The 17,365-nt window shown below is 44.7% G+C and overlaps 2 protein-coding genes and 1 long non-coding RNA gene across 6 annotated transcripts; 1 reads left to right on the forward strand and 2 right to left on the reverse strand.

Annotated features, from left to right (window-relative positions):
- Positions 1-3,193: 3,193 nt before the first annotated feature.
- Positions 3,194-4,476, forward strand: LOC126999615 (uncharacterized). 3 transcript variants are annotated; one of them, XR_007753474.1, is made up of 4 exons: positions 3,194-3,384; positions 3,509-3,529; positions 3,876-3,926; positions 4,106-4,476. It is a non-coding gene; the product is annotated as an uncharacterized LOC126999615 (long non-coding RNA). The 3 variants fall into 3 exon arrangements; XR_007753472.1 differs by lacking the exon at positions 3,509-3,529 and adding an exon at positions 3,655-3,748; XR_007753473.1 differs by lacking the exons at positions 3,509-3,529; positions 3,876-3,926 and adding an exon at positions 3,655-3,726.
- A 313-nt stretch (positions 4,477-4,789) lies between these two features.
- LOC126999539 (uncharacterized) lies at positions 4,790-10,850 on the reverse strand. Its single transcript, XM_050862208.1, has 9 exons — positions 9,925-10,850; positions 9,740-9,811; positions 9,213-9,367; positions 8,733-8,856; positions 7,040-8,623; positions 6,800-6,851; positions 6,416-6,641; positions 5,993-6,109; positions 4,790-5,619 (listed from the first exon to the last, which is right to left on the reverse strand). The coding sequence occupies exons 2-9, from the start codon at positions 9,801-9,803 to the stop codon at positions 5,254-5,256; spliced, it is 2,688 nt and encodes an 895-aa protein (XP_050718165.1). The 5' UTR covers positions 9,804-9,811; positions 9,925-10,850; the 3' UTR covers positions 4,790-5,253.
- A 2,054-nt stretch (positions 10,851-12,904) lies between these two features.
- On the reverse strand, positions 12,905-16,920 carry LOC126999542 (epidermal retinol dehydrogenase 2-like). Of its 2 annotated transcripts, XM_050862273.1 has the most exons (7): positions 16,603-16,920; positions 15,968-16,092; positions 15,747-15,857; positions 15,101-15,262; positions 14,202-14,284; positions 13,791-13,907; positions 12,905-13,457 (listed from the first exon to the last, which is right to left on the reverse strand). In XM_050862273.1, exons 1-7 carry the CDS (start codon positions 16,841-16,843, stop codon positions 13,367-13,369), a joined length of 930 nt encoding a protein of 309 aa, XP_050718230.1. In that variant the 5' UTR covers positions 16,844-16,920; the 3' UTR covers positions 12,905-13,366. The 2 variants fall into 2 exon arrangements, with proteins under 2 accessions (XP_050718230.1, XP_050718231.1); XM_050862274.1 differs by lacking the exons at positions 12,905-13,457; positions 13,791-13,907 and having other exon boundaries at positions 14,198-14,284.
- Between the last annotated feature and the right edge of the window lie 445 nt (positions 16,921-17,365).

The following is a 17,365-nucleotide window of genomic DNA, read 5'->3' on the forward strand; positions in this document are numbered from 1 at the left end:
CGCTAACCGCTAACTTTTTTATATGGATTTAGCTTCGGTTTAGTATTTTGTCTCTAAAACCCTTAAAAACAGACCTAGTGACCTGAAAATTCAATATGTTGTAGCTTAGACACGGAGCTTTCCCTAATAATTGTACAATTACCACACTCTGGGGCGTAATTTACCCGAAAGTGGAAGCCCTGGAATTATTGCGCCATGTTGCACAACTGGTGCTGTGTCTGCTCACACCGGACAAGAACAAATCTGTATGAATTTTTGGCGGAAACTAATTGGTCCGCTAACTATTGCCAAGGTTAGCGAAAACGCTAATCAACTAATGAGCGGTTAACAGATTAACGGAGCCGCGCCCACCACTGGTGGTAACAGGCAACGAGTAACACGTTCGAATCCCTCTTGAGCAGTTCACCTTGGGGGAACCTTATGTTTGAATCCCTTATGTGTTGTTACTAGAGGATTTTGAGGACGACTGCCCCTAACTCTGCCTAATACTAATGTAATTGAATAGATAATCTTGATGTAGTATTATAGTAAGGTCTAATTAGTGTGTGGTAAATGATAATAGGCGTGGTGTCTTGTTGTGCATTACGGACATCACCAGGTATTGTTTCAGCGTCCTTCATGCCGCCCTTCCTGTCCACTTCAGTATTTATGTATTTCTTCCACCAAGTGGTACCTACAGCTGAGCACTTGTTCCTATTTTTACTTTGTTTTCAGGTAACCGCCGGTTCAGGCAGTCGCTGTAGTGCCTCGCCATCGCTTAGCCGTGCTGTAATTTGTCCGGTTACTCAGAGCGAGCAGATCTTAAGGTGTTGAAAGTTCTCAGTATCTGCTTCACACTTCCTCAGCCCAATACTCAACGCATTTACTTCTTTCCAGTAATCGATACCTAGGCGAAGGTTTCTTTGTACACTGTCAAGCACTGAAATATTGGCCGTGCTCCCTTTATTATTTTTTTTTTTTTACAACAAAGGAGGCAGCTCAAGGGCACACAAAAAAGGAAACAATAATAAAAAAAAAGCCCGCTACTCGCTGTTCCTTAACCACACCTTTCTGACCTTAAATATTGGCCGTGCGCCCTTTACTTACCCTTAACCACGCCTGTTATGACCTTAAATATTGGCCGTGCGCCCTTTACTTACCCTTAACCACGCCTGTTATGACCTTAAATATTGGCCGTGCGCCCTTTATTTACCCTTAACCACACCTGTTATGACCCTAAACACGCATAAAGGAACTATCAACTCTTCCCACGTCCCACAGTACCCCAAAAGCCTCGATACCAGCGTGAAAATTAGAGAAAACAAGTAAAATATGAGTTTTTTAACATCGCCCAACACCGCAGCTCCGCCAACGACCCTTTTAAAGTCCCCCTTACCCTTATTTCACCCTTCATTAGCCCTTAGTCACGTCTTTTATGACCCACAAACACGCATAAAGGAACTATCAACCCTTTGCACGTCTTACAGTACCCCAAACACCTCCATAACGCCGCCAAAATAGGAGAAAACAAGAAAAAAATATGAGCTTTTGACATCCTTCCCCGACCTCAAGAGCATAGCGCCAGAACATGCCAGAAGCCACCAGCGGACGACACATTTTCATTGATTTCTTTGTTACCACAGCAATGGCGGCCTCGGGGGCTTGGCAGGAGGGAGATTATTCTATAGGCGAGGTATTTAGTTACGTACACGCATCGTTGGAGGCTAGGGAGGTGAAATAATGGTTTAAATTCACTCGATTGTGCCTCCTTCCCTGCTCGCTGCTTCTCTCTCTCTAACGACCAAACTATCCCATTAGCTTTTATATTTCTTCCATTTATCGCTTTTATTTCTCCTCCCTCCCCTTCTGCTTATTCTTCTTCCTTCTCTTTCCTCTCTCTTCTCTCCCACGTCTATACAATGCCATACTTCTCCTATTTCTCCTATTTATCAGCTCTTCCCTTCCCTCATGTATTAAAGTATCTTCCTTGCTTCCTCAATAAAGACTCGTTCTGTACATGTCACCAGAGGAGGGAAGTGAATAAACGAGGTTAGAATGCTGAATTTGGAGGTTTGAGTGATTTTATAGCAACTTAATGGATAACAAACACCATGGGGGTAAAGATAGACGGGGTTAGTTAGTAAAATAAACAAGATAAAGATAGAATTGATAAGTAAGTTGTTGTTGTACTGTTTTATATTATTTTATCTATTCGTATGTGTAGGTATATCCGTGTGCAAGAGTTTCATTATATATTCATTTAATTATATATATGCACCGTTCCTCCCTTCTCCTTTGCTGTATACCTGCAATAATACACTAACAATCAGACAATCAATCATCTAGTTACATGTTTTTTTATTTTTTTATATATATATTTTTTTTAAGTGCCGTCCTATAGCCCCGGTAGGGTTTCTTGAGGGGCCTGGATGGTAGTCGGCCCCAGCTCGTCATGGCGCAGGCGATTTTTTTTAATATTTTTTTTTTATAGTGGCGCCATTGTTCCTTGTGATGGTTAAATGCTCGTTGTACTGCTCCATTATTTCTCTTCTCACTTACGTAGTTCTGCGTTCTTGAGTTTATCTATTTCTTTAACTAGTCATTTATCTGCTTAACTATCACTTTATTGCTAAGGTCACTGTCGGCGGAGCAATGATTACACAACAGGTAAACTTGGGTGACCGTCATAATTATCAGTTTTTGAGCCGGCACGGTTTTGGACAAGGCTTATATGATAACAGCCAAGGATTTTAGGCCTATATATAACCTCTTGAACACCTTACCCCATTCTCAAGGCAAGGGTTCAAGGCTAATAAGTTATGATAACAGCCAAGGATTTTAGGCCTATAAATAACCTCTTGAAACACTTACCCCACTCTCAAGACAAGGGTTCAAGGCTATATGCGTACGGTAAGGGTTTCTAAGAGTATATATATAACCTCTTGAAACCCTTACATCACTCTTAAGGCAAGGGTTCAAGGCTAAGAGGAGAGCAAAGGATTCTCGAATCTAATATATATGCAATCTCTCAACCCCTAGCACCCTTCGCGTGGCAATTAAGGGATCACGGTTAATATAGGACAGACAAAGGTTCTAAGGGTATTTATATAAACTCTCAACCCTAATGCCCACTCTTCAGGAAAAGGTTCAAGGTTACTACTAAGGGTTCTAAGAGTATACATATATAACCTCTCAATCCTTTACCCCCCCCCCCCCCCCCGATCCCATTACAGTAGGTTCAAGGGATATATGACCACAGTAAAAAGGTTCTATAGTATAGCTTCTTGAACCCCTTACTCTCTCTTAGTACAAGGATTCAAGATTACAATGACCTATGTAAAAGTTTCTAGGGCACAGATATAAGCTCTCAATCCCTTTACCACCCCATCCAACCCCTTATATTAGGTTCAAAGGGGTGTTTAAAAGGTATTACATCTTAAGAGGCGACTTATATTAGGTTCAAAGGGGTGTTTAAAAGGTATTACATCTTAAGAGGCGACTAAACACCCGATCCAACCCCTTATATTAGGTTCAAAGGGGTATTTAAAAGGTATTACATCTTAAGAGGCGACAAAAACACCCGATCCAACCCCTTATATTAGGTTCAAAAGGGGTATTTAAAAGGTATTACATCTTGAGAGGCGTCAAAACACCCGATCCAACCCCTTATATTAGGTTCAAAGGGGTATTTAAAAGGTATTACATCTTAAGAGGCGACAAAACACCCGATCCAACCCCTTATATTAGGTTCAAAAGGGGTATTTAAAAGGTATTACATCTTGAGAGACGACAAAACACCCGATCCAACCCCTTATATTAGGTTCAAATGGGGTATTTAAAAGGTATTACATCTTAAGAGGCGACCATTATATTAGGTGCAAAGGGGGATTTAAAAGGTATTACATCTTAAGAGGCGACAAAACACCCGATCCAACCCCTTATATTAGGTTCAAAAGGGGTATTTAAAAGGTATTACATCTTAAGAGGCGACAAAACATATTAGGTTCAAAGGGTATTTAAAGGTACTACATCTTATCCAACCCCTTATATTAGGTTCAAAAGGGGTATTTAAAAGGTATTACATCTTGAGAGACGACAAAACACCCGATCCAACCCCTTATATTAGGTTCAAAGGGGTTTTTAAAAGGTATTACATCTTAAGAGACGACAAAACACCCGATCCAACCCCTTATATTAGGTTCAAAAGGGGTATTTAATAGGTACTTCATCTTAAGAGGCGACAGAGGTCCTTCTATACGGCCCCTGCAGCCATGTTACACAACGGGCGAGGAAAAAGTCAGAGCCCGTTACCTTTAAGCCGGTAATTAAAGGTGCGCTGGGGACAGGTGGCGCCCGTACAACACCGGAGCGCCCTCGCGTACAACTCTTTCTGGCTACCTGATTTTTTTTCCTTTTTTTATTTACGGTTCCATATTTTTTTTACTGATTGGGTTGATTTTTTTCTTTTTTTATATTCCCTCTTTTTTTTACTTTCTCTCTTTCTCTCTTTCTTTCTTTCTTTCCTTCTCTCTCTCTCTCTCTCTCTCTCTCTCTCTCTCTCTCTCTCTCTCTCTCTCTCTCTCTCTCTCTCTCTCTCTCTCTCTCTCTCTCTCTCTCTCTCTCTCTCTCTCTCTCTCTCTCTCTCTCTCTCTCTCTCTCTCTCTCTCTCTCTCTCTCTCTCTTTACGGTTCCATATTTTTTTAACTGATTGGGTTGACTTTTTCTTTTTTTCTATACTTCCTCTTTCTTTTCTTTCTTTCTCTCTTCCTTTTTTTCTTTCTTTCCTTCTCTCTCTCTATCTATCTATCTATTTACGGTTCCATATTTTTTTTAACTGATTGGGTTGACTTTTTCCTTTTTTCTATCCTCCCTCTTTCTTTTCTTTCTTTTTCTCTCTTTCCTTCTTTCCTTCCCTCTCTCTCTCTATCTGTCCATCTCCACACATATATGACAAGGCTTTCCCACGAGTTCAGGGCATTTCCAGGGGTAGTTTTATAACCCTCTGGTAGTCTGACCCTCTTCTGTACCGCGAACCTAAACAAACCACTCATTATAACCTGACTGATCTTCTTTTCGGCCTCTGGAAACAGCTGATGTAAGGGGTGGAGGCTTTTGACAATACCTACAGCTATAACTCCCTATTCAGAAGGTCTCACTGAACACTAAACCCCAGTAGATCACGTTGAAGATATATATGATGCTTGGAACCACGATATACCGACAGAAGAACAATAGTCGCTCAGCTTCGGGGGAGGGCAGACGATAACTCCCTATTCAGAAGGTCTCACTGAACACTAAACCCCAATATATCACGTTAAAGATAAATATGATGCCTGGAACACAGATATACCGACAGAAGAACAGTAGTCGCTCAGCTTCGGGGGAGGACGGACGCATGCTCTTCTCAGTGGTGCGTCTTGGGTCGAAGGGAAGGACTTGGGTGAAGTGCTTGTTCTCGCTGAGGTTGACCATGTGCTCGACGACGGTGTGGATGACGATGATAAAGAAGAGGAGGAAGATGCAGAAGAAGAACCACACGTCTATGAGCTTGACGTAGGCGGTGATCGGAAGAGCGTCAGACGTGTTGCTGAAGAGAGTGTACAGCACTAGCAGGGTTGTTAAGCTGACGGCCATGCGGACCTGCGGACACGAAGAAGAGACGGACATGAAGAAACGTACATGAAGAAACGCACATACACACACACAAATAAACTTACACAAAGACAAACTGATGGCTATGCGGATTTACGTACACGAAGGAAAAAGGTACACACAGGAACGTACACATACCCCCATACACACACGCAGAAACGTACACACGAAAACAAACAAACGAACAGTAATGCTAATCTGCGTACATGAAGAAGAAAACGTACATGAAGAAACGCACACAAGACACGCAGAAACTTACACACAAATACAAACACACACAGAAACGCACACACAAGGACTCATTCCAAGCCCCCCCCCTCCCCCCCCCCCCCCAAACACACACACACACACACACACGTACGTCCATAAGGGCCACGTTGACGAAGAGCGTCGTGTAGCCCACCAGCTGCAACATCGCCGTCGGCAGGTACACGGTCAACACGATCATCTTCCAGCGACGCGTCAGCACGAACTCAACCTGAAGGGAGCGAAGGGAACTGCTACCTCTCTCTCTCTCTCTTGTGTCTACCTTCTCTCCCTCTCTACCTCTCTTCCCGTTGCCAGATTATCGTACTCAGAGCATAGTATTTACCGGTTTCTGACGCCTAACTATTGCCAAGAAACATCAGGAACTAACTATTTTAACGATAAATATAAGTGAGTCTCGTTATTAGGGACCAGGAGACAGATTTGGGGTCGGAAGTCGGTAAATGTAAGAGACTGATTGGAGACTTGAAACATCCCGCCTGGACCCATACTTCCTCCGGCGTCAGGGATCACTCACGTTCAACAATGAGTATCTGGTCTCGTTGGTTCCACTCTCCAGCACGGTGATGAAGATGTCTTTGAGGAAGTAGGCGGGCAGCTTGGGATCCTCAAGGTACAAGACGTTCGCCATGTCCCCGGAGAACTTGACCAACTCCTGCCTCACCGATAACTGGAGCTGGAGGAAGCACTGCTGGGTGTCGAACGGGTAGTAGAACACGTCGAAGGTGCAGGCGAAGATACCACTGTGGAGGGAGAGAAGTGGATAAAAGGAAAACGTATAGGAAGAAGGTTATGAAGGAAGAGGAGGATGAGGGAAGTGTGAGGTAGTTGGTACTAGGAGAAAATGAAAGGTGCTATATACTACTACTACTACTACTACTACTACTACTTCTGTACTTGCCTGTAGTGTAGTTTTTGTACTATCATGGCGGACTTTCCTCCATACACGGTGTCTGAAAAAGGCGATGAAACAGACACGTAAATATACAGGCAAACAAACAGGTAAACAAACGGAAAACAAGATGCAATTAAGTATACTATAACAATAAAAACGACTACTACTACTACCACTACTACCACTACTACTACTACTGCTACTGCTGTTACTACTACTACTACTACCTCGACTACTGTTCCTCACCCATCCTGACAGCGTTGTAGTCTGGCTCCAGCGGTCCAGCGATCTTGTTCAAGTACAGGTCCTCCGATAGCAGCTTGATATTCCCATCGTACACATTCGGAAACTGAAGCTTCGCCGCCCACAACTTCATCCTATCCACCTCCGACAGCTTGTTCCACTCCAGCGTGTCTCCGAGGTTGTAGTACTTCGGACGCGGGTCATTCCAGGTTATACCCACTGTGAACTCCACGTTGATGACTCTTCGGATGTCAGAGATCTCCATGAAGCGAAGAACCTCCACCCTAGCTTTGAGATTGATGGGGAGACCTTCTGTTTGGTTGTCCGGGGGGCGCTCTGAACGATATCCCTTCGGTAGAGTGAAGAAGATGCAGTCCTCCTCGTCGGAAAGGTCAGTGCAGTCGTCCTTGGCATTGCATCGCTTCTCCTTGGGTATGCAGTCCCCGTTGGCGCACGTGAACTCATCGTTGTCGCAGATGGATAAGCTCAACGGAATGTGCGACCCGATGAGGTAGTTGCACATGGAGCGGCGCAGCGTCCACGTGTTTCGGCCGATGGGGTAGGAGTCCTTAGAGGGAACATCCAGCACGCAGACCACCTCGCCCACCGTCGTGTCGTACATCTCCCACGTGTAGTTGCCGCTGCGGTACACCATGAAGCCGTAGTAGCCGTGCAGGTAGGGCTTCTCCCCGCGGTAGCCCAGCACCTCGTAGTAGGTCTCCGCCTCGTTGGAGAAGCAAAACCCCCGAAGACGCAACGGCGACCGTCTGGACACCTCGCAAGGGACGCACGCCGGCCACTTGATCACGCAGGAAGTGTCCACCCAGAGACCGTTAGGCAGGAACATCAGCATGCAGTTCTCCCCGGTGCCTCCGTTCGGTTCATTCAACTCAAATTGCGTCTCGGCCACTGAGTTATCCGTGAACTTCCTCCAGACGTCCTCCTCCTCCTGGTCCGTCACGCCGATCCATAGATGATAGTTGGAGAGGCAGTGCTCGGCGAAACGCAGCGATTCTTGGTGGAGATGGATGTTGTCTTTGCGGTTTGCCGGCGTGTAGACCTCATACCCGATCCTGTTGCAAATTAGCCGGGACTCTGCCATGTACCGCGCCTCGGGGAAGATCACGTACTCCACCTCCTTACGGCAGAAGGACGAGTGATCCACCAACTCCATCGTGGCGCCCCCGAGAAGCTCCACCGCCTCTCTGTCTGTGGAGAAGATGTTGCCGATTGGAGACTTGGAACATCCCGCCTGGACCCGCACTTCCTCCGGCGTCAGGGATCTATTCCAGATGTTGATCTGTGCTATGTGACCGCGGAAGCTCTGGTCGGTGTCGTACCCCCCCGCCAGAAGGTCCTGCTCCTGCCCGATGGTTATAATGCCCTTGACCGGTAGAGGGACCTTGTGAGGGACGCTGAAGGGCCCTTTCGCCGCTAGCTCCCCGTGAATGTAAGCGCGGTACTCCCCGTGGTGGAAGTTGTGGCAGTAGTGACTCCACTGGTGAAGGCCGATGTCGTTGGTCATGTTAAGGAACCCATACTGGCGGACACCGTTGTAGTAGAAGCCGTGATGCTCTCCGCGGCGGTCTGCACCAGAGGGAAGCATAGGAATGAGATGAAGAGGAGATATAGATAGACAGACACACAGATAAAGAGAGAGGTATAGAGCGTAGGCGATAACAGAGCTTCCACTTACACATATGTAGAACATCGTTGTCCTGGTCCGAGGTGGCGATAGATATGTGACTCTCGTAGCTCATGAGGACCACGGGGCGGGCACGCAGGCACACCGTCACCTCAGGAAACTCCGACACATCCCCCTGTGAAGAACAAAAACAATAACTAGGAAATCAAGAACAATGAGAAGAACAAGAACAAGAAGAACGAGAACTAGGAGAAGAACACACCCACTTGCCCAACCATACATACCCACAAACACCTGCCCACATCCCACACCCTCCCTCCCCCCCCCCAACACCAACACCCCCTTCTCCCCCCCCCAACACCAACACCCCCTTCCCCCCCCCCAACACCAACACCCCCTTCTCCCCCCCCCAACACCAACACCCCCTTCCCTCCCCCCCCACACCAACCCCCCCGTCCCCCCCCCCCCCAACCCCCACCCCCCCTTCCCCCCCCCCACAACCACCACCCCCTCCCCCCCCCCCCCCTTTACCTCCTTGAAGTGGTCGGTAAGGTTGTATCTGATAAGCACGTCGTCCCTTGGCGGCGCCCACATGTCCAGCTGCATGGCGAACACCTTCACCTGGTCCACGCCCTCCTCGCCCGCCCGCTCCGACATCCCCGACACGCCCGCGCGCCCGCACACGGCTGAGGGGGACACAAGGGGACACAGGGACACATAAGAATAGACGGATACATGAGGATAGAAGGATACATACAGTGATACATAAGGACACAGGGATACACTTAAGGATAAAGACTCAAGGATGCATACAGTGATAGATAAGGATACATAAAGACAATAGGATACATAGATATGGGGAGAATATTTAAGGATACATAAGGACATTATAATACATAAATAACAAAGGATACATAAGAATACATAAGGATACATAGAACATAAGTATACATAAGGATACACAAGGATACATAATGATACATAGGGATACATAGAGATACATAATAGCAGAATTAATAGTAGCAATAATAAAAATGACTTACAAGCAATAAACTTACCAATGAAAGTGACGAGAACGAGGAAAAAGGACGCAAGTGACCCCTGAAAACGACGTGACTTCATTTTTTATTCTGTTCGGAAAGAAAGGGAAGGTTAAATTACTCTCTCTCTCTCTCTCTCTCTCTCTCTCTCTCTCTCTCTCTCTCTGTGTGTGTGTGTGTGTGTGTGTGTGTGTTCGACTTACCGTTTCTCTTGTAGCATCGAAGTCACTCACATCGTTGAAGAGGAAAACAGATACAAAGGAAGAAAGAAAGGAAGGGAGATACTGAAGACTCCCTGTTTTTTCTTTACTATATATATTTTCCTCGTTTTTTTCCCTTTCCTCAAGTTTTCAAGTTTTCCTCAAGTTTTTTCCCTCTCGTCAAGTTTTTTTTCCCTTTTTCTCTTTACTAGATATATTTTTCTCAAGTGTTTTTTCTCTATTATAGTAAAGCCTTTAATTAATTCTTCCCGTTAATTAACTTTCTCTGTGTTTTGTTTTAACTTTCTTTAGCCTTCGGTCACACTAGCTTTCCTTTTCTTATGACAATCTCTTTTACTCTTCTTCTACCGTAAGATTATCCAACAAACGAAAGCTCACAAAACACACGAAACCAAACCAATATTAAGACGAAAAAACAAGCAAATTACGAACACGAAAACAAAGCCATGAAAGAAGAAACACAAAGAGGAAGGAAGGAAGGAAGGAAGGAACACAAAAAAACAAAGAGACGAAGGAAGGAAGAAAAGGGAACCAAACGAAGGAAGGAAGAAGAGGCAAACAAACAGAGGAGCTGGAGGAGGAGGAGGAGGAAGAAGAGGAGATGGAGACAGAAAGGAGGAGGTGAAGGCGACGAACTCAAACAAGTATACGAGCCAAAGACCAAACAAATCACCCACACTAAAAACAAAGAACGTAGATGAAGGAAGGAAGGAAGGAAGGGAGGAAGAAGCCAATAAACGAAGAGGCTGGAGGAAGGGGAGGAAGGGACTGAAGGAAGAGGAGGAGGAGGGAAGAAACGAAGGGGACGTAAGAGAGGTGGCGATCGTGGTGAGACGCTTCCAGTTCCAGCGTTGAGGAAGGATTCACGACTTCGCCGGACATGAGCCGCGGGTGAGTCTTCGGTGCGAAAGATCGATGTTGTTGCGTCACCCAAGCGCCACTGACAGACATTCCTCGTGTATTAGTAAAGCCAGGGCGAGAACCAGACGGAGAAAACACGGAAAAGAGGAGAAAATGAAGAATGACGCAGATATTTAAGAGAACCAGACGGAGAAAACACGGAAAAGAGGAGAAAATGAAGAATGACGCAGATATTTAAGAGAGCCAGACGGAGAAAACACGGAAAAGAGGAGAAAATGAAGAATGACGCAGATATCTAAGAGAACCAGACGGAGAAAACACGGAAAAGAGGAGAAATGGAGAATGACGCAGATATTAAAAGGTCCCTTGATGGTTAACGCATCTTGGTGTGTCAGATCACGTAAAGGAGACCAACGAAGCCAGTGGAAAAGAAGTAATAGGAGAAAACAATACGAAAATAAGGAGACAAAGACGAATGGTACAGATACTTAAAACGCCCTTGGTAGTAAACGATTCTTGGGGCTTCAGATCTTATATTAGGAACATAAATATATCAACAAAACCTAATGGAAAATAAGTAATACTGGTTTTAGGAGTATGTTATGTGGCTTTTATTAGTCCCTCGAGTATTTCTTTGGGTATAAATGAGTCTTAGTGCCACGGATTTCATATTAGGAAGAAAAAGAAGTCAACCAAATGATTTGTATAGGAAGAAAGAGAAGGAGGAAGAGGAGGAGAAGAAGTAGGAGTACTTTTAGGTGTATTTCATATGGTTTTCCTTCCTTTCTCGAGTATTTCTTTGGGTATAAATGAGTCTTAGTGCCACGGATTTCATATTAGGAAGAAAAAGAAGTCAACCAAACGATTAGTATAGGAAGAAAGAGAAGGAAGAGGAGGAGGAGGAAGAGGAGAAGAAGAAACAGCAGTAATTTTAGGTGTATTTCATATGATTTTCCTTCTACATGTACTTTTCTTTACTGTATTTAGGAGAAGAAGAAATATCAGTAATTTTAGGTGTATTTCATATGATTTTCCTTCTACATGTACTTTTCTTTACTGTATTTAGGAGAAGAAGAAACAGCAGTAATTTTAGGTGTATTTCATATGATTTTCCTTCTACATGTACTTTTCTTTACTGTATTTAGGAGAAGAAGAAACAGCTGTAATTTTAGGTGTATTTCATATGGTTTTCCTTCTACATGTATTTCTCCGTCTCGCGTGTGTCTATGTATAATCTAACGCCTTGGCCCAGCACCTCACACGCCTCGGTATCTATTGACAAGGCTAAGTGTGGGTTCGAGGCGTATCATGAGAGAGTAATTCTGTGTAAACGAGAGGTAGAGGGCGCTCGTGACTTCACACACACACACACACACACACACACACACACACACACACACACACACACTGATATATTCTTCTTACATACACGCACATACACACACATAACCCGTAGTCTACGCAGTCATATATATATAGGTACACATGATTATAGTTACGCACATATGGAAACGTACACACACACACACGTACACAGAGGAACACATACACATATAAGTACACATATGGAACAGTACACACACACACACACACACACACACACACACACACACACACACACACACACACACACACACATATATACCAAGGCGAGTAAGTAAGGGATATTGATGGAAGGATTTGTAAATATGTTCAAGTGTCGATTGTGATATTTGGGTCATTCCCAGTATTTGTAATCTCTCTCTCTCTCTCTCTCTCTCTCTCTCTCTCTCTCTCTCTCTCTCTCTCTCTCTCTCTCTCTCTCTCTCTCTCTCTCTCTCTCTCTCTCTCTCTCTCTCTCTCTCTCTTACTCTTACTCCTATTACTTCAACTACTACAACTACTACAACTACTACTACTACTACTGTTATAAGCTGAAATGACTAATTTATTGTAATTATCAAACTGAAAAAACAAAGGAAAGTGAAGAAAAAAAAAATTGTAATAACCACAGGATGATCATTTATTATTATTATTATTATTATTATTATTATTATTATTATTATTATTATTATTATTATTATTATTATTATTATTATTGACTGTGAATAAAATACTGTCACACACTTCAGTCTCTTTATTAATCTATGACCTCAAAGAATGACAGCAGTTAGAACATTTTCGTACGGCAGACACACTTAGTACGCTTTAACAAACTACTACTACTTCGATGTATTCAAATTCTCCATCACCAAATTCCTATTTTACATCAAACACTTTTTTTTTTTACATCTTCCGATACTTTTAACATAGAATTGGACCAAATTTTAACGTTTCTAAAGCCTTTTTTATATGAATTAACTGAAAGAACGAAATATAAGAAAGGAACCCAGAAAAGAATGGGAAGAGAAAGGAAGGAGGAAGGGACGTAAAGAAAGAAACGAAGCGGAAAAGAGGAAATAAAACAATTGCAAGAACGAAACAGAAGAGCGAAAAGAAGAGGAAAGGGAGGAAGGAAGGGAAGGAGGGAGGAAGACGGAAGAAGGGAAGGAGGTGCAGGTGCAGGACAGTCCAGGCAAATGAGTTAGTCCGCCTTCCTCCTGCCCACGAAGGTCTTCATCATGTTCGTCTCCAAAAGGTATCCCAGATAGTCGACAGATTTCTTCGGCAGCATTCTGGAAAGGTTACCATCATTACTACTACTACTACTACTACTACTACTACTACTACTACTGCTACTACTATTACGAAGCCCCATCTAAGCTTATATGCAACCAGCGACAATATGTAAAGCCTCTCCCAGCATCCACCAATAAGAATGAGCCTGAAACGGAAAATGGGCGTGGCTTACTTGCAGACTGACCAATGGGAGATGCGTACTGCGGAAAGGGGGAGGAGCTTCTTCGCGAGGTTAGTTTGAATAGAGTATACTACGTCTACTACTACTTCTACTGCTACTACTACTACTACTACTACTACTACTACTACTACTACGATTCTTCACTCACAGGGCGTTGAAAACCATAATCCACATGAAGTGAGGGAGATGCAGGGTTGGAACGTCCATGAGAATACCGTCCACGACCTCATTAGCCACCCACTGCGGTTCAAGGTGAGGGAGGAACCTGCAAAGTATTATTATTATTATTAGTAGTAGTAGGAGGAGGAGGAGGAGGAGGGGGATGTGAGGGGGAGAAGTAGGATTAGAAGGAGGAGAAGGAGGAGGTGGAGGAGGAGTAAAAACAACATTATTAGTAGAGTAGGAATAATGAAAATGGTGTTAATAATGATGATAAAAAACAATAATGATAATAATAATAATAATCATAATAATAATAATAATAATCATAATAATAATAATAATAATAATAATAATAATAATATCAACACCAACACCACAAACAGCAACACCTTCTTACCGTGTGCTGCAGCCCGCAAACATTCCCGTCATGATCAGCACAGGGCACACCACCGTTGTCTTCACGCCCACCTTGCCGCCGACCTGCACCGAGGGAACGAAAACAAACTTTGAGGAACATAAAATAAGAAGATAAGAACGCAATGAGTCTACAAGAGGCCGGTTGGTCATTACAAGGCAGTTCTTAAGAATCTGACCCCACCTAACATCACTGTCCTTGAATTTATCTAATCTGTTTTATTATGTCACTATCGTGTTACTACGTGTCCTACCCGGCTTACTTACCATCATGACTCATTAATATCCCCCTTATTAAAGCCTTTCATCTGTTTTAAACCTCAGTCAAGTCTCCTCGCACCCTTCGCCTTTCTAGAGAATGCAAGTTTAACTGTTTAATTCTTTCCTCGTATGGCAAGTTTCTTAACCCGTGAATCACCTTAGTCATCCTCCTCTGTACCGATTGTAACATTCTGATATCCATTCCATAGTAAGGTGACCAGAACTGAACCGCATAATCAAGATGAGGTCTAACTAATGCTAAATATAGTTTGAGGAAGACTTTGGCGCTTCTATTGCTTATACGCTCCTGAAATGAATCCCAGTATCCCGTTTGCTCGATTTCTTGCTTGAATGCATTGTGCCCTTGGAGGAAGATCAGAGCTCACTAAGACTCCTAAATCCCTCTCGCTACTAGACCGGCTCAGGGGAGCGTCACTTAAGCAATAGTTATGTGAGGGGTTGTTCCTACCTACACTCAGAATACTGCACTTCCCGACATTGAACTCCATCTGCCATTTATCCGCCCAGTCATACAATCTGCTTAGTTCACGCAACACCACGCCGGGACACAGACTTGAGAAATGTTACTCTAGAATTTTGCACTGTGCCTTTCCTTCGTACCTTCAGCTCCGCCTGCAAACTCTCATGGAAGCCCACCGCCGCAAACTTAGAGGCGCAGTAGTCCACAAGCCCAGGGCGGCCCAACTTCCCGGCCATGGAGGCGATGGTGACGATGTGGCCCTTGTCGGCGGCCAACATGTCCCCGAGGAAGGCCTTAGTGGTCTGAGAAGAGGACGGAAGATTATGATGATAAAGAAGAGAAAGAGGAGGAAGTAAAAGAAGAAGAAGAGGCAGAAGAAATAGACCAAGAAGAGGAAGAAGTAGTAGTAATAGTAGTAGAAGTAGTAGTAGTAGTAGTAGTAGAAGAGGAAAAAAAAATTGACCAAGAAGAGGAAGAAGAAAAAGTAGTAGTAATAGTAGTAGAAGGTAGTAGAAGTAGTAGGAGTAGTAGAAGAGGAAGAAGAAATAGACCAAGAAAATGAAGAAAAAATAGTTGTAATAGTAGAAGACGCGAAAGACGAAACGAAGAAGAAAAAAATGAATAGAATAAGAACAAGAATAAGAAGAACGAGAACAAAAAACATGAAGAAACACAAGATCAAGAACAAGAAGTATCTATCTATCTATATAAATCATATAACTGCATTTATCTCTCTCACTCACTCGCTCCCTCTTCCTCTCCCTCTCCCTCTCTCTCTCGACTCACCCAGAAGAGGCAGATGGAGTTCACTTCGAAGGTCTTGACAATGCTATCATCGGGGCTGTCCATGAAGTTTTTGCCTGTGACCACACCGGCGTTGTTGATCAGTATGTCCACCTGCGAGAGAGGAAGACAGGTGTGATAGATAAGACTAGAAAAGGAAAGCGAAGATAGATGTGGCGAAGATTAACTAGTGAATTGGATCTGCACATCGGCTCCTTACTGACCTTGCCCACCTCCTTCTTGACCTTGGCCGCGGTGGCGTACACGGCGTTGCGGTCGCAGAGGTTAACAGTGTACGTGTGAATCTTCCCACCCGCCGCCTGGACCTGCTTCGCCGTCTCCAAGTTACCTGAAGAAGTAGACGAAGGAGAATGACTTTTTTTTTATTATTATTATTATTACAAGATACGAAACAGGTAGAGAGGGAGGAGTGCGGACACTATAAGCCACCTGTTCAAGAGCCTGGCCCCAAACACCTGAGTCGCCGAGAAAGAGAAAATGAAGGAGAAAGCAATGAGAGGGAAGGAAAAAGAGGACGAGAAAATGTAGGCGATGGTAGAAATGGAGGGACAGAGGCGAGGATGATAAATATCTTAAAAATAGAAGAGGGAAAGCGTACATCAGACTCTGCGCCACAACGGGCTGGGGCCGGCCATCGGGCCCCACCAAGGAAGCCTACCGACGCCAAAGCCGGAAACATAAAAAAAAACACCATAGGGAAGTATTACTCAATTACGGATGAATGAAATATCTACCTCTTCTTACCTGCCTACCTGTCTACCCCGCGTAACCATCTATCTACCTGTTCATCTACCTAGGTAACCATCAGTCTACCTGTCTGTCCACCTCTCCTTCTTACCTGCCTCCGACACGTCCCAGGTCACCACGATGGCTCCCTCGGCGGCCAGTCTCAGGCACATGAGTCGCCCGATTCCCGAACCGCCGCCCGTCACCAGCGCTACATTGCCGCGGATATTCTTGAACTTGTACTTCCGGGGCACGAACCGGAGCACCGTGGCCTCCAGGATGTAGTAGATGGTCACCACCACCCATAGTAACAGCCGTCCCACCAGCACCAGAATCTCCGAGGGGTCAGACATGGTGGGGAAGAGTGCGAGGGAAGAGTGACTGCCCTGGGGTACCTCGCGCGTTGAAGCCTGGAGCGAGAAAGAGGGAAGCTTGAGAGAGAAGGGTAGATATGGAAACCACTTGCTCGGGGTTGAAAAAGTGTAATCTCTCCATATCTTTCCCTCATCTCTTTCGTCATTAGTGTGTGTGTGCGTGATACGTAATTCACCACCAAGGCCTGATCACGTGTTGGACTCGTGATCACCAGCATGACATGACATGAGCAAGTGCTCTTTATCGTCGATCTAGGGTACTGTCAGAACCTCACACACCGCACACCCCATCCCCCTTTCTCAAGGGGGGACAGTAACCATTCCTAGTCAACGGAAAGAATCCGGCCTGGGCGGGCTCGAACCGCCGCCCTGTCAGACCGTGAAGCCTGGCAGCGCAATCCTTTAACCAGCTGCGCCACGGAGTGGTGTGTGTGTGTGTGTGTGTGTGTGTGTGTATGACTGCACGCGCGCGCATTCACACACACACACACACACACACAC

This window comes from Eriocheir sinensis, chromosome 16 (genome assembly GCF_024679095.1).
Source record: "Eriocheir sinensis breed Jianghai 21 chromosome 16, ASM2467909v1, whole genome shotgun sequence".
NCBI lineage: Eukaryota > Metazoa > Arthropoda > Malacostraca > Decapoda > Varunidae > Eriocheir > Eriocheir sinensis.

What these genes read in the sequence shown, in the direction of transcription:
- LOC126999539 (XM_050862208.1), bottom strand. Translation starts at nt 9,803, where the DNA reads ATGAAGTCACGTCGTTTTCAGGGGTCACTTGCGTCCTTTTTCCTCGTT. An exon ending in GTACAAAAACTACACTACAG is followed by an intron (nt 6,642 to 6,799) that starts GCAAGTACAGAA and finishes CTCCCTCCACAG; the next exon opens with TGGTATCTTCGCCTGCACCT. An exon ending in CCAGATACTCATTGTTGAAC is followed by an intron (nt 6,110 to 6,415) that starts GTGAGTGATCCC and finishes CGCTCCCTTCAG; the next exon opens with GTTGAGTTCGTGCTGACGCG.
- LOC126999542 (XM_050862273.1), bottom strand. Translation starts at nt 16,843, where the DNA reads ATGTCTGACCCCTCGGAGATTCTGGTGCTGGTGGGACGGCTGTTACTA. An exon ending in TCAAGAAGGAGGTGGGCAAG is followed by an intron (nt 15,858 to 15,967) that starts GTCAGTAAGGAG and finishes CCTCTCTCGCAG; the next exon opens with GTGGACATACTGATCAACAA. An exon ending in ATTATGGTTTTCAACGCCCT is followed by an intron (nt 13,458 to 13,790) that starts GTGAGTGAAGAA and finishes TAACCTTTCCAG; the next exon opens with AATGCTGCCGAAGAAATCTG.